Source organism: Diuraphis noxia, unplaced genomic scaffold (assembly GCF_037042655.1).
Source record: "Diuraphis noxia isolate RWA-SAM2 unplaced genomic scaffold, SU_Dnox_SAM2 contig0003, whole genome shotgun sequence".
In the NCBI taxonomy this organism is placed as follows: Eukaryota; Metazoa; Arthropoda; class Insecta; order Hemiptera; family Aphididae; genus Diuraphis; species Diuraphis noxia.
The window spans coordinates 54,296,834-54,310,102 of record NW_028301713.1 but is presented as its reverse complement, the minus strand read 5'-3'; the positions used below and the strand labels follow the sequence as shown (position 1 = coordinate 54,310,102).

Below are 13,269 nucleotides of genomic sequence, written 5' to 3'. Positions count from 1 at the left end.
ACAGGTAAACACAAAATTAATTTTTATCACATATGTATAATAATGCATATAATGGGTATAATTTAAATTATATAAATATTTTTATCTAAAAGTTGCTGAAATACTTACAACAAGCACTAACAAGTAACAACCAAATAATTTTTAGTGTAATAGGTTTTGCTGATGTTGCTAAAGATTTAAAATTAATAAAACCTAATATACTTCCTAAAGAACATTGCATTATAAACATAATTAATGGTCGACATATTTTACAAGAAAAATATGTGGATAAATTTGTACCTAACAGTTATCATTCTTCAAAATCAAATCAACCTATCAAAATTATAACAGGTTTAAATTCAAGTGGAAAAAGTATTTACTTAAAGCAGGTCCAAAATTTTTGTAATTTTTGAATACATTAATTTATTTTGGTCATTTCATATTTATAAATATTTATAGGTAGCATTAATATCATATCTATGCCATATTGGATGTTACGTACCAGCTGAGTACACAGAAATAAGTATATTAGATCATATTCATACAAGAATTCAATCAACTGAATCTGTAAGCTCTTTAATGTCAGCTTTTATGGTTGATCTAAAACAAGTTAGTACCTACCTACATTTTAAACATGATTTATGAAAAATAAATATGAACCTCATATACTTGAAAAAGAAAATAATTGATTTACCTATATGATTTGTTTATAACAAATAGATGTCAGTGGCTTTAAATGAATCAACATGTAGTTCTCTTGTAATATTAGATGAATTTGGAAAAGGTACATCTGAAATTAATGGATTAGCTTTACTACTAGCAAGTATTAGTCATTTTGTGCATAGGCCATCACATTTATTGCCTCACATCATTGTTTCAACTCATTTTCATTCTTTACCAAATCTTCTTCAACAGATAATAAATAAAGATATTTTAAATGGCAGTATAAAGGTAAGCGCAAAATTATAGACAGCTGTTTGAATAACATCATAAATAATATATATAAATAATTACCAAGTTTCTTAAATAAATGTCTTCCAGTACCTAAGCATGAGCCATACAATAGAAAACTCCAAAATAGTATGCTTGTATAAAGTAGAAGAAAAAATAGAAAACCAAAATATGAGTATGGCTCACAGTATAGCAGCACAAAATGGTTTACCAATGTGTATCGTTGAAAGGGCTACTAAAGTATAAAATAATGATTATGAATTTGTAAATTATTATTAATTATTGAAATTATGTATAAGGTTCTTCAATCAATTCAATATGATGAATGTATAAGTCCAATGACAGAAAATCTCAGATATAAATTATTTTCTAGGTATTGTTATAAAAATAGTAGTTTTATTTTTAATATACTTTTTTAGTTTAATAGGTAATTGCCAATTGGTAATTATACTATTATTTAATACATTTTATATTCAGTATTATAAAATGAATAAATACATAAAAATTGATAAATCCCTGTCCAATTTCATTTGTGTAATATGTCTTAATTTATGACCAATAATTGTAATCAGTGCCATGGGTCTAACATTTTACTAGGATCCACTGACATCAATACATAAATAAGACAATAATATGATAAAATATAATATAATACCAGTCAATGTAAATAAAAAGGTACTATTATGAAAAAATCTTATCTTATTTAAGTACATAGTGTATGATAAATATCGGCATACAGAATTTTTAGATATGTGTAAGGGGTGGAAGCTTTATTCAATTTTGAGGCAATTTATTACAGACTTAATTTAATTAACATTTTAATGAGTATTTTTTTTTTTTTAATTAGGAGGAGAAATTTTATTGAAAAAGTACTCGATCTAATGCAAAACAAAATTACAGATGATACTTTCAAAGACTTAGTAGATGACATGGAAAATATAAGGTATCCATAAAAATGTTAAAATTAAGCTTAATCATTTTGTTATATTTTCTTCATTCAAACTTTAACAACGTAAATTATATTATTTTAAAATGTAAAAACAATTAGAATATTAACATATAAAATTTAATTCAAGCTTATATCTAATTTTTAGTAACTATATTTTGTATAAATTACATAGAACATTGGACGGGACTGTTAATAGTATAAGATTATTTTACTAGTCTAATATATTTTAACATAATATTTAAATAATGGGTACTAATAATTTTAAGTTATAAAGTTTAATTCATAAATTTAATAATATATTGTTTAAACTACAAAGAAAAATATAAGTATAACAATTATTACTTTTAAATTTATACTGGGTAACTTATCAAAATAAAGAAAGATAATTTACTTTGATTTTACTTAGTTAATTGTAAAATACAGACAATCTGAAGAGCAATGTAAAATTTATATTTTAAGTTATAACAAATAAATTTGGTGAAATATATTTGGAATAATTCTAGAATTTATATGTTACAAAAAAGTATTATGTAATCAAAACAATATTTTGGTATCAAACAGAAAATTAGAGCTTAATAATTTATATTATTACATAATTACATATATCATATTTAAATCAAAATGTATAAGTAATTTTTAAATTATAATTAAAGATAAATATTAGAGACCATTTACTATATTTAGATTTTAACACATGGAATTTCAAATGAAACAAAAAAAGATATTAATAAATAATAATAATAAGTGTTGATATATGATAAGTTTGGAATATAATAGTAAGAATTGATCATTTTGAGGTAAATGCATGATAACAGTGATGAACAGTTCTGGTATGAACATGACCATATCAAAGAATAATAATAACATTATCTACTATCTAGGTATTTCATTTAAATTTAAATAAACTTAACTTAAATAAAATTATTTATTTTAAAATAGGTGGTAAAAAAACATAATCATCTAAGGTAAATAGGATAAATAATTTAATTAATTAATAAACCTTTGGTTATGTGTAGTAATAATAGATGACTTTTACAAGTTTTCAATATTTTAGGTCGATGTAACACCTCTTCGAGCAACTAATAAATTTAGTATTTTATGCTTCTTAATGTAATCCACAGCTTTTTTATGGGTTACCATTGTAAAATCATATCCATTACACTAAAAGACAATTTCAGAAAAATGTAATTAAATTATTAATACTAAACTAATATTCTATACTATATGGATGTACTTGTAATATTTTGTCATGTATTCGTAATCCAGACCTAGATGCGGGACTTCCATCATGTACTTCAGTAACATAAATACCCTTAAAAGTTAAAATTGTAAAATTTTTAAACTAGATATTTATTAAATAATAAATATTCAATAAATCTTAGTTCTCACATTATCTGTATATCCTTGAGGACTTTTCCTAAAGTCTTGATCAATGCCTCCACCAATTTTGAATCCACATTTTAACAATTCACGACCATCAGTATCAATTGCAGATTCTTTCGTCAAAGTAATAGGTATCTAAAATGATATTTAATTAATATACTTATAATTGAAAAATACCAAATTGTTATATATACTTCTATGTTATTTCATTGTACTTTAAACTGTAATTTAGGTACTTACACTGAGGCATTCCATGGCTGTGCCAGGTTGATGAGTAAATGCCATTTTAGCACACATTTTGTATTATTTTTGATTAACAATGCTCAATGGGAAAACACAAGGACAAAATTTTTCAAATATCAAAGTTATTACTTCTAGCACAAATATCGTTTGTCAGTTGTCAAAATATACGTGATTAAGAGGTTAATTATTCAGTAACATTTCAATATTGAACGCAATATAGGATTATAGAAATCTGTGTGGCAGTAATATCAAACTATCAAATCCTATAGATGAAACTGTTTAAGTGTTGACTGTTGAGGCTTGAGTCTTGAGTGTAGAATATCGACTATCAGCTAATCAGATGCTTGTTTTCACAACGGTGTGTCACTGTCGTGGTCTATACTGTGATGTTATTGTTAAATACATCAAGGTGACGTCATACGATTGCTAAGGCTAACTCTTATCACTATTCAAACGTGCTTACTTTTTTTTTTGATAAATTAATAGGTCAATAATATTATATTATATATTTTGTTCACGGCACCCGCGGTAGCATACAATAGTGGTATCACAGGCTATATAGAATCACAGATATATTACTATATATATTATAAAAGTATAGGTGGTTATATAATTTCTGTGGTTTAATCGTTCAAAATATTTATTTTTTTAAGTTTTTATAACATAATAACTACAAACATTTTTAAACTTCGTTATTGTCCAGGGCCGGATTGGTATATATCAGCTCATCGAGATTTTCACTTCTAAGCGGCCCATTTATATATTATTCACTGTCCCAAAATTTGGGCCTCTATTATTTTTTATTGGTTTATTACGTCTAAAACCGATACAAACTTATTTACTTATTCTAACATGTATTTATTTTCACACTCTGACACTACCGGCCCTAACTTTAAGCGGCCCATCGAGATTTTCTCGGTAGCTCGCCTAACCAATCCGGTTCTGTTATTGTCAATTAATTTTATACTAATAGTCAATAGAATAAAAGTATGGTATGTATATAGTTTATAATATGATATAAATAAAATATAAGTTAAAATATTAAATTATACAATTACGTAGATATGTAGTAACTTCTAAATTACTGATGGGTGTTTTTTTTATTATTATTTATAAATAAATGTATTTACAATCTGTAATATAATAAAACAATAAGTAAATTTGAGATTTTTTTACAAAGTTTATTGGAGGCTTGAATGAAGGATGCGTCCATTGACATTACTTCAAACTGTCTTTTTTTTTAGCGAAGTAAATCACCAGGCCAATTTCGTTTTAGTCGACGGGGAGGGTTATTCGGGAGAGTCTTAGAGGAGAGGTTTGAAATTAGCGGGTTTGGATGATTATTTGTTCTAGAATGAAATTTTTTGTAGTGTGTTGAGTTGGAATGTTAAGGTCTTTATGGATTGTATGATTACTATAACATACCAAGGTGCATTTGTCAGAAGACGGAGACTAATCGACTTAAAGGATTGGAGAAGATTTAGGTTTGAGTTTTTGGTTGATCCCCAGATTTGAATACCGTATGTCAATGTAAGACGAATTAATTGTTTGTATACTGCAAGAGCTTTGTCACTAAGTAGTATTTTAGAACGGAGAAATCGACGAAGTTTATGTAGTTTTAGTTTCATTGATTTTCTTTTGGTATAATATAAAATATAAATATATAAAATTGTGTATAAATACACAATATTTTCTTTCTAGAGAAGAAGCAATGTTATCTGCAATTTTATGGACTTGGTGGAGGGTTGAGTGTTTATTTCTAAATCCAAATTGAGTATTTGGGATTTAAAACTTAAATTTATATTACAATCACGCATTCTATTACAGAGTAGATAATTTATTACACCCTTTTCTTAAGGTCGCTTTCACGTCTGTTTGTCTGTATAATTAAATTTTGCGCGCTCGATTTGAGGCACTTTTTGACGATGAAAAATTCTGAAAATTGGTATTGATCTTGGTCTTGGATGACAATACCATAATCCGTTGTCATTTTGTGACACGGACCTCCAGGTAGGCGATGAAGGGTGTGCAAAGGGGCGTCATTCATTTGGGCGAATAACCCAAAATTTACCTGAGTAGAGCTGTATCATTTGGGCGAGAAATTAACCGATCGTTTAGATGAATTTATAAATTATTGAATAATAATAGGGAAGTAACATGTTATATTTAACATATAATAAATACGATCATATTAAATATGAGTTAAAATTAAAAAAACTAGTTAGGTACTATTTTTAATAAAATATTATGACAATATGACAATTTATATGAGAATATAATATAATGGATATGAGGTACCATACTAATAACAAATTATAAGATAATAAATTATATATGACAATTACAACATAACACATTTTTAACCATATACCAATTAGAATTAACTGAGAGTCCTAAGTCTCTGAAAATGGGAAGGAAAACGTATATTATATAGTCTATAAATTATAATCAATATGATGACTAAATATAATATTGTGACAATTAGTCATAATTTTATAAATTATTTTTTAGGAATAATATTATATAACAATTTTTTTTTTTTAATAACTCGGCTCGCCCAAACGATGTATTAGATAAATTAGGGGTGTGTGTACATTTCGCCCAAATGATGTATATAAATTCGCCCAAATGAAAGCCGCCCGTGCAAAGTCATCTCCGAGGAAGTAAAGGTACGAAGGGTTGACCTAACCATTACTGAATATTATGAACTCCCGGCATCTAAATTACTAAAATATTCATTATAATGATATAATAATATTTTCCATTAAATATATATATATACCTAGCTAGTACATACACAGGTATATACTATTATGGACTCCAACTGGGTAACTATGACGGTGAAATAAATAAATTTAAATTTAAATAAATAAAGTTTTCCGGTTTTCATAAATTTTATGAATGACTCGGAAATATTGGTTAACACAATGTCACCACATTGGTAACCGATTTTTACACAACAGTAAGCATATGAAGAGTTTTACATCAATGCAGGTCGACGCTCTCAAGTACTTGGGCATTCTCAAAATTATCTTGAAACAAATCAAGAGGTTGGTGATATAGATGCTTATAAAAAACGCTTAATAAAAAAATTTACTTTCAACTAAAAAGGAGAAAATAAAAAAATAAAAAATAAATTTTTTTTAAAACACTTTCCTATAAAAACTTATTTAAAAAAAATATAAATATATTATATAAATATATATATATTAAATTGAACTAAAAATATTTTAAAAATTGCACTAAAAATACAAAAATAATTTTCTGTACTTAAAAATAATGAAAAATTTAAAAGTGTGTGGTGCTCTTACACTTGACATATACTCCCAGTCACTATCTTATAAACAGGTTTGAACAAAGAAGTGTATGTGAGACTTAGCTCGGCTTTAAATGTTTTGTATGATGCACCACACACTTAAATTTTTCATTATTTTTAAGTACAGAAAATTATTTTTATATTTTTAGTGCAATTTTTAAAATATTTTTTAGTTCAATTTAATATATATATTTATAATTTTAAATATGTTTTTATAGGAAAGTGTGTTTTTATTAAAATAAAAATTTGCAAAAAATACGCATAATTAACCGTAATAGGATTGTTAATATTAAAAAGCATACACATTGATGAATACTCGATTTCTAACTTTATATGATTATACATAATATTCTCTTTGGAAAAAAATGAACCGGCTACACAACACTCACAATGTATTTTGATCGTTGTCCAGGAGATATTCAAGTTAATGTTTATAATACGTATTTTTAATAAAGAGTAGTTTTATTTTGTGCGACTTCAAAACAATGATAAATAGTTACTGAATAATATTTGTTTTTAAGTGATTTATAAGTATTAAGTTATAACAGTTGTAAATTGAGTTTTGTATAAAAAAGTAACTAAAGAAGGAAAAACCACTGTAATATTAAAAGTGGAACGACGAATACAACGGATATAGTCAATGTGATTTTAGAAGATTTATGGTAACATCGCACATTGAGTTACCTTGTTAAAAATCATTCTATTATATTACTATATTATAGTTTCTTATGTGTACGTAGGTTAAGTTAAGCAACCAGAAACACATATTTTCATCTTTTACTCAGTTAATATAAACATTTTTTTTTTGCAAATATTAAAAACTCAATTTCATTAATTACATAGTCTAGGTAGTTAAAAAATGCTTACAACACTAATTTTCCTGTAAAAATAAATAAATAGGTAAAATATGAAGACTGCCTCATATATAAATAACCGTACATCCAGTATATGATATATTTATGCATATTTTAAGTGCATATTTGAATGAAAAGCAGTGCATATATGCATGCGTATTTTGTAAATTTTTAGTACATATAATTCCAGGCCCTACTCATAAATTTTACTTAACGTAAATGTATAATTCATCAGACAAATGTTGTGTTTTTTATGTACAATGTACATAGGTACTAATAATATCAATATGATGTCCGCACTCTACTGAATAACCATTTGGACAATTATTTTATGATACGATCCTATACGAGAATAAATATGATAAGAATTGTTTATTGTGTGAAACGACTTATATCATTGAACTAGGTAAAATGTAACACTTCCATTACAGTGACTCTCTAGATGCCTAATATACAGCAGAGGAGCAGACCGTTACTCGCCTACCAGATTTTATAAATTTAATTCATATTTTACATAGGTGCCTACACAAAAAGCGGGTAAGTGGATGTCGCTCTGCTGTACATTAGGTGGTGGGGTGGACCTCTGACTAGGGTAGGTTAGATTTGAATGCAATGATAGGTATCATTGTATACGAAAAACGATTCTGAACGGAGATGATTTGTCAGTCTAGGATATATTATAGATAATTAAAAATTTTAAAATCTTTGATTTAAAAAGAAAATTTTGTATAAATTTCTAGCTTAAAACAATTTGCGAATTTTCGTAATTTTTACGTATTTAGTCAATATTAGAACTTCAAATGCTAATAAAAAAAAATTATGCCAACGTATTTTTATAATTTTTTAATCACTATAAGAATAACTTATGAGGAACTTTGCATTAAATTTTCAAGTATTTTGATAGGGCCATAAAAATTTTATCGACGCTTCAAAAAAAATTTTTCAGAAAAATTGAAAATTTCAGTTGTTTATAAATACCTCAAAAAAAGTCAAAATATTTTTAAAATTAAATCATGTAAAGAAAATGCCAATCTAAATAACTGATAAATTTTTTTCGTATCTACGACTTATACTTTATGAATAATAACAAATATTTAAAATCGTTTCAGGATAAATCGTTATCGTAACGCTATTTCCTAAAAATTTAAAATTCAAACGCACCTCAAATTTTTCCTATAATGACGCTTCGAGATTTCTCTATAGCTACTTGAAGGAAAACTTATGGAAAACTTAGTGTTCTATTCTTAATCCTTTGTTATAAACGCAAAAAATGTTATGATTTTTCAGCATCAAAATTACTTGCAAATTTTCGCATTTTCGACAGATTTCGTAAAAATTTGAACTATAAACGCTTATAAAAAAAAATTGTGCCTATGTATTCTTATAATTTTTTAATCACTATAAGAATAACTTATGAGGAACTTTGTATTAAATTTTCAAACAAATTCTTCTCTAATATCCATGAAAACATTTCTTAATCACAATATAATCATCTTGTCTAATATATATGTGTTATAATCTGTGGTACAATTATTGAAAAATTTTCAATTTTTCAATTTCCGATCTAAATATCTGGTGAAATTTTCAAGTGTCTACGACTTATAATTTTTGAAGTATAAAAAATAATATTTAAATTCGTTTGACTCGTTTGAGGATAAATCATTATCATTACGCGATTTCATACAAATTTAAAAATCAAACGCTCAAAACATTTTTCCTATAATGACGCTTAAATTTTCTCTATAGCTATTCGAAGCAAAACTTATGGAAAACTTGGTGTTAAATTTTATAACCTGAGATATAAATACAAACAATATTATGAATTTTGAACTACAAAATAATTTGCAAATATTCATGGTTTTGACGGATTTCTGTCAATATTTGAAATTCAAATGCTAATAAAAATAAATCGTGCCTATGTATTTTTGTAATTTTTTAATCACTATATGATTACTTATGAGGAACTTTGTATTAAATTTTCAAGTATTTTGATGGGGTAAAAAAATTTATCAACACTTCAAAAAAAATTTTTCAGAAAAATTGAAAATTTCAGTTGTCTATAAATACCTCAAAAAAAGTCAAAATATTTTGAAAATTAAATCATGTAAAGACAATGCCAATCTAAATAACTGGTAAAGTTTTCAAGTATCTACGACTTATACTTTTTGAATAATAATAAATGTTTAAAATCGTTTGAGGATATATCGTTATCGTTACGCTATTTCGAAAAAATTTAAAATTCAAACGCACTTAAAATTTTTCCTATAGTGACGCTTCGAGATTTCTCTATAGCTACTTGAAGGAAAACTTAGTGTTATATTTTTAATCCTTAGTTATAAACAAGAAACAATTTTATGATTTTTAAACTTCAAAATTACTTGCAAATTTTCGCGTTTTCGACAGATTTCGTAAAATTTTGAACTGTAAACGCTTATAAAAAAAAAATTGTGACTAACGATTTTTAATTTTTTTAGCTACAACAAGAACAACTTATAAGGAACCTTGTATTAAATTTTCAAGTTTTTTTGGTCGTCCAACATTTTTTTACCGACACTTCAAAAAAAAAATTCTCAAAAAAATCGAAAATTTCAGTGGTCTATAAATAACTCAAAAAAAATCAAAACTTTTTGAAAATTAAACTGTATATATATAACACTAACATAAACATTTGGTGAAAATTTCAAGTATTTACAGTGATTAGTTTTAGAGTTACAAACATATAAACAAATCAATTTGGTCGAAAACTGGTTTTGCGTAAAAATTCCAGTTTTTCTGTCATTTTTTTTTGTTTTTCTCGATTTTTTTGAAAACTGTTGGAAAATGTTTACTTTTTACCTCTATAATGCACCAAGGATATTCACTTTTACATCGGAAACCATCCCCAAAGTTTGAAATCGAAGCATTATTTCAACTAGTTATGCTGTACACAGACACACACACACACAAAAAAAAAAAAACACATCATTGTAAAATCAATACATTCATCACTTCGTTCAGAATCTAAAATAAACTGAATAAAGTAAATTAATAGCGTACTATACAAAGATTTGTTTATTTTTATTAAAATACAATTTTACAATTTTATTTAAAAGGACGCATGTGTTGTCACAGTCTTAAAAGTGCAGTATATAGTAAATTGTACGTTTGTGTAGCTCCGTTAAATTAAAAATTATAGTGAATTGACCTCTTGTACAATTTAAAGGTATGATTGTTATCTAGACAACCTCATATTATGCCATTTATTATATTTAAATTTTAAAGCAAAGTTATGAGTATTTTAAGATGCACAAAAAATTTACAATTTTAAAATACTCGTAACTAACTTTAAATTTAATATATAATAAAAAGCATATGAGGTTGTCTAGATGATAATTTTACCTTTAAATTTTATAAGACGTCAGTCGTCAGTTCGCTCTAATGTTTAAGCTAACGGAGCTTCACGTGTTCTGCTGAACGTAAAATTTAGTATATAATGCACTTGTAAGACGGAGAAAACACTTGCGGGTATCACGTCCTCTTAATTATACATATTTTTATATACATTTACATTAGATAATATTATACAATTTTTACATAGTTATTATGTACATAATATACATTAATTTTCATTTAAATAATGAACAATATTTTATACATTATATTAATTAACGTATTATTTTATACAATCGTTATTTCCTCTTGCAAGGCTAACAAACCGTACCTATTTGATAATTCTAGTGGCTAAGAACATATTAGACGGTCCTTGGTACAAGAAATTTGGCCACATCTTACAAAACAATGCCATGACTTCAGTTAATCAACTTCTGATCATCATCCAAGAATGGAGGTGGAGGCAAATAAAACATTGTTTACCAAGGCACTAAATTTTCAATGAGGGGTGGTGGATAGCAAAATCTTGACGTTGCCACACATGGCAGCGGCGGTGGCGGAGGGAATGAAAAACCAGAGGCAATCACATAGTCAGCAAACGGAGGTAAAGGTTGAGAAGAAAACATTGCCGGCCCAGCGGCCCCACATAATATTGGTGTGGTACTGACAAAACCGGCGTCTCCATGTGACGTTTCCGTCGGACATTCTGACGGCGTCTCAAACTGCCTTTCAGATGCCTTTCATGCGGTCTTTCCACTTGTGTGCCAATATCTTTCGCCTCAACGACGGGTTTTTCAACACACTACAAGGATAATCACGTATTATTATTTTTTCACATACAAATTTATTATACCATATTATATTCAGTCCTGTAAAAAGTAATTTTTTCAAAGTTTATAAATTATCAAATAGCTAGAACATATTTTTCCACTGTGGACCAATGTATTTAATTAAATTTATTTTTTTTACATTTAGTAATATAAATATACCGATTGAAAATGTGGTTTAATAAATGAGGTTTAGCAGTAAGCCACTACCTCCCTCCATCGAGGACTGCAGTCAGCAGTATCATAATATTGTAGATATAATAATTTAATATATATTGTAATTTTTAGTACCACTTTGTCATGTGTCTTGTCCATTTGTGATTTATTTTCTATTTCAACACTTGTTTTTCCGCAGCTCATTATCGGAGTATATATGTTGATTAGTTCTTTAATATTGAATAACGCATACACGTCAGTGGTAATGAATAACGGTAATAATAAATAATAATAACATTTTTTATATCATATTTAACAACCCAGCTGTATCGGTGGTTTAGCGGCTCGTTTAAAATTATAAATTATAAATATGATTTTTGAATAATATTATCAAAAGCTTACTAGGTATCACTGAGACAAAATCGTATGGAGGCCCAGGGAAAGGTTATTATGATATTATTCCATTGATCCGGGCTTGCGAATATCAATTATACGAGATATATATAATATATATATATATGAAATATATTTAGCACTCTATACCAGGTAGACAAACCATATGTATAAAATATAACTAAACACACGATACAATTTTACTATTATGTTATAAACATATTTTTATATATTTTCAATTTATATAAATATTGTATTAAAATTATACAGGTAATATTTGAACTTTATTTTTGTTGCTTTAATTTTTACAATATATTTATCAATGATAGTTTTCTACTTTTTCTAGACTTCTAATATTAATTTATTTATTTCGTTATGCCTAGGTTAACCATCCATTTTCTAATATGATCATGAATCATGATCAAAATATATTATTCAATAGCAATATTTATCTGCGTATATTATGTAGCTAAATTGCCTAGTTAGGACGCCGTTTGATCGTAATATATAATTCTTTTTAATATTCTATTGAAATTCTTGGTAAAATGGTAAAAACTATCAATCTAACGGAAACACCAAAATAAATGTATGAAAAGATACAACAGTAGTTAAGTTGTAGTTTGTCAATTATAGTAATCGTTCACTTAGTATGCCTGAGTTATTTTAACAAGATAACAGACAAATTATTTCGGTGCTTGTGAGTAGGTGTTCTCGTATTATTATAATTTATATGCACTTTCGATTTCACAATTCTTTAATTTGATAGCGCATACATTTCTATAAAACTACATTTTTAATAAACTAATAATATCTTACCAAGTGCTAACTAGACTTTGGGACTTATATATT

At 26.4% G+C, this 13,269-nt stretch overlaps 2 protein-coding genes across 4 annotated transcripts in view; one reads left to right on the top strand and one right to left on the bottom strand.

The window, feature by feature from the left end:
- LOC107170717 (mutS protein homolog 5-like) overlaps nt 1-12,564 on the top strand; it is a 35,978-nt gene extending 23,414 nt beyond the window's left edge. The window contains exons 13-19 of one of the 3 annotated variants that reach the window (XM_089223765.1): nt 146-368; nt 439-588; nt 700-930; nt 1,021-1,170; nt 1,230-1,303; nt 1,778-1,873; nt 11,393-12,564. In XM_089223765.1, the coding sequence (XP_089079891.1) occupies nt 146-368; nt 439-588; nt 700-930; nt 1,021-1,170; nt 1,230-1,303; nt 1,778-1,873; nt 11,393-11,399 (931 nt within the window). In that variant the 3' untranslated portion in view covers nt 11,400-12,564. Of the gene's footprint in view, nt 1-145; nt 369-438; nt 589-699; nt 931-1,020; nt 1,171-1,229; nt 1,304-1,777; nt 1,915-11,392 lie in introns of those variants that run through there. The other 2 variants (XM_089223764.1, XR_016190992.1) reach the window with 2 other exon arrangements.
- LOC107170718 (tax1-binding protein 3 homolog) lies at nt 1,895-3,928 on the bottom strand. Its single transcript, XM_015520903.2, has 4 exons — nt 3,503-3,928; nt 3,269-3,397; nt 3,114-3,191; nt 1,895-3,040 (listed from the first exon to the last, which is right to left on the bottom strand). Exons 1-4 carry the CDS (start codon nt 3,557-3,559, stop codon nt 2,930-2,932), a joined length of 375 nt encoding a protein of 124 aa, XP_015376389.2. The 5' UTR covers nt 3,560-3,928; the 3' UTR covers nt 1,895-2,929.
- Nucleotides 12,565-13,269: the final 705 nt, after the last annotated feature.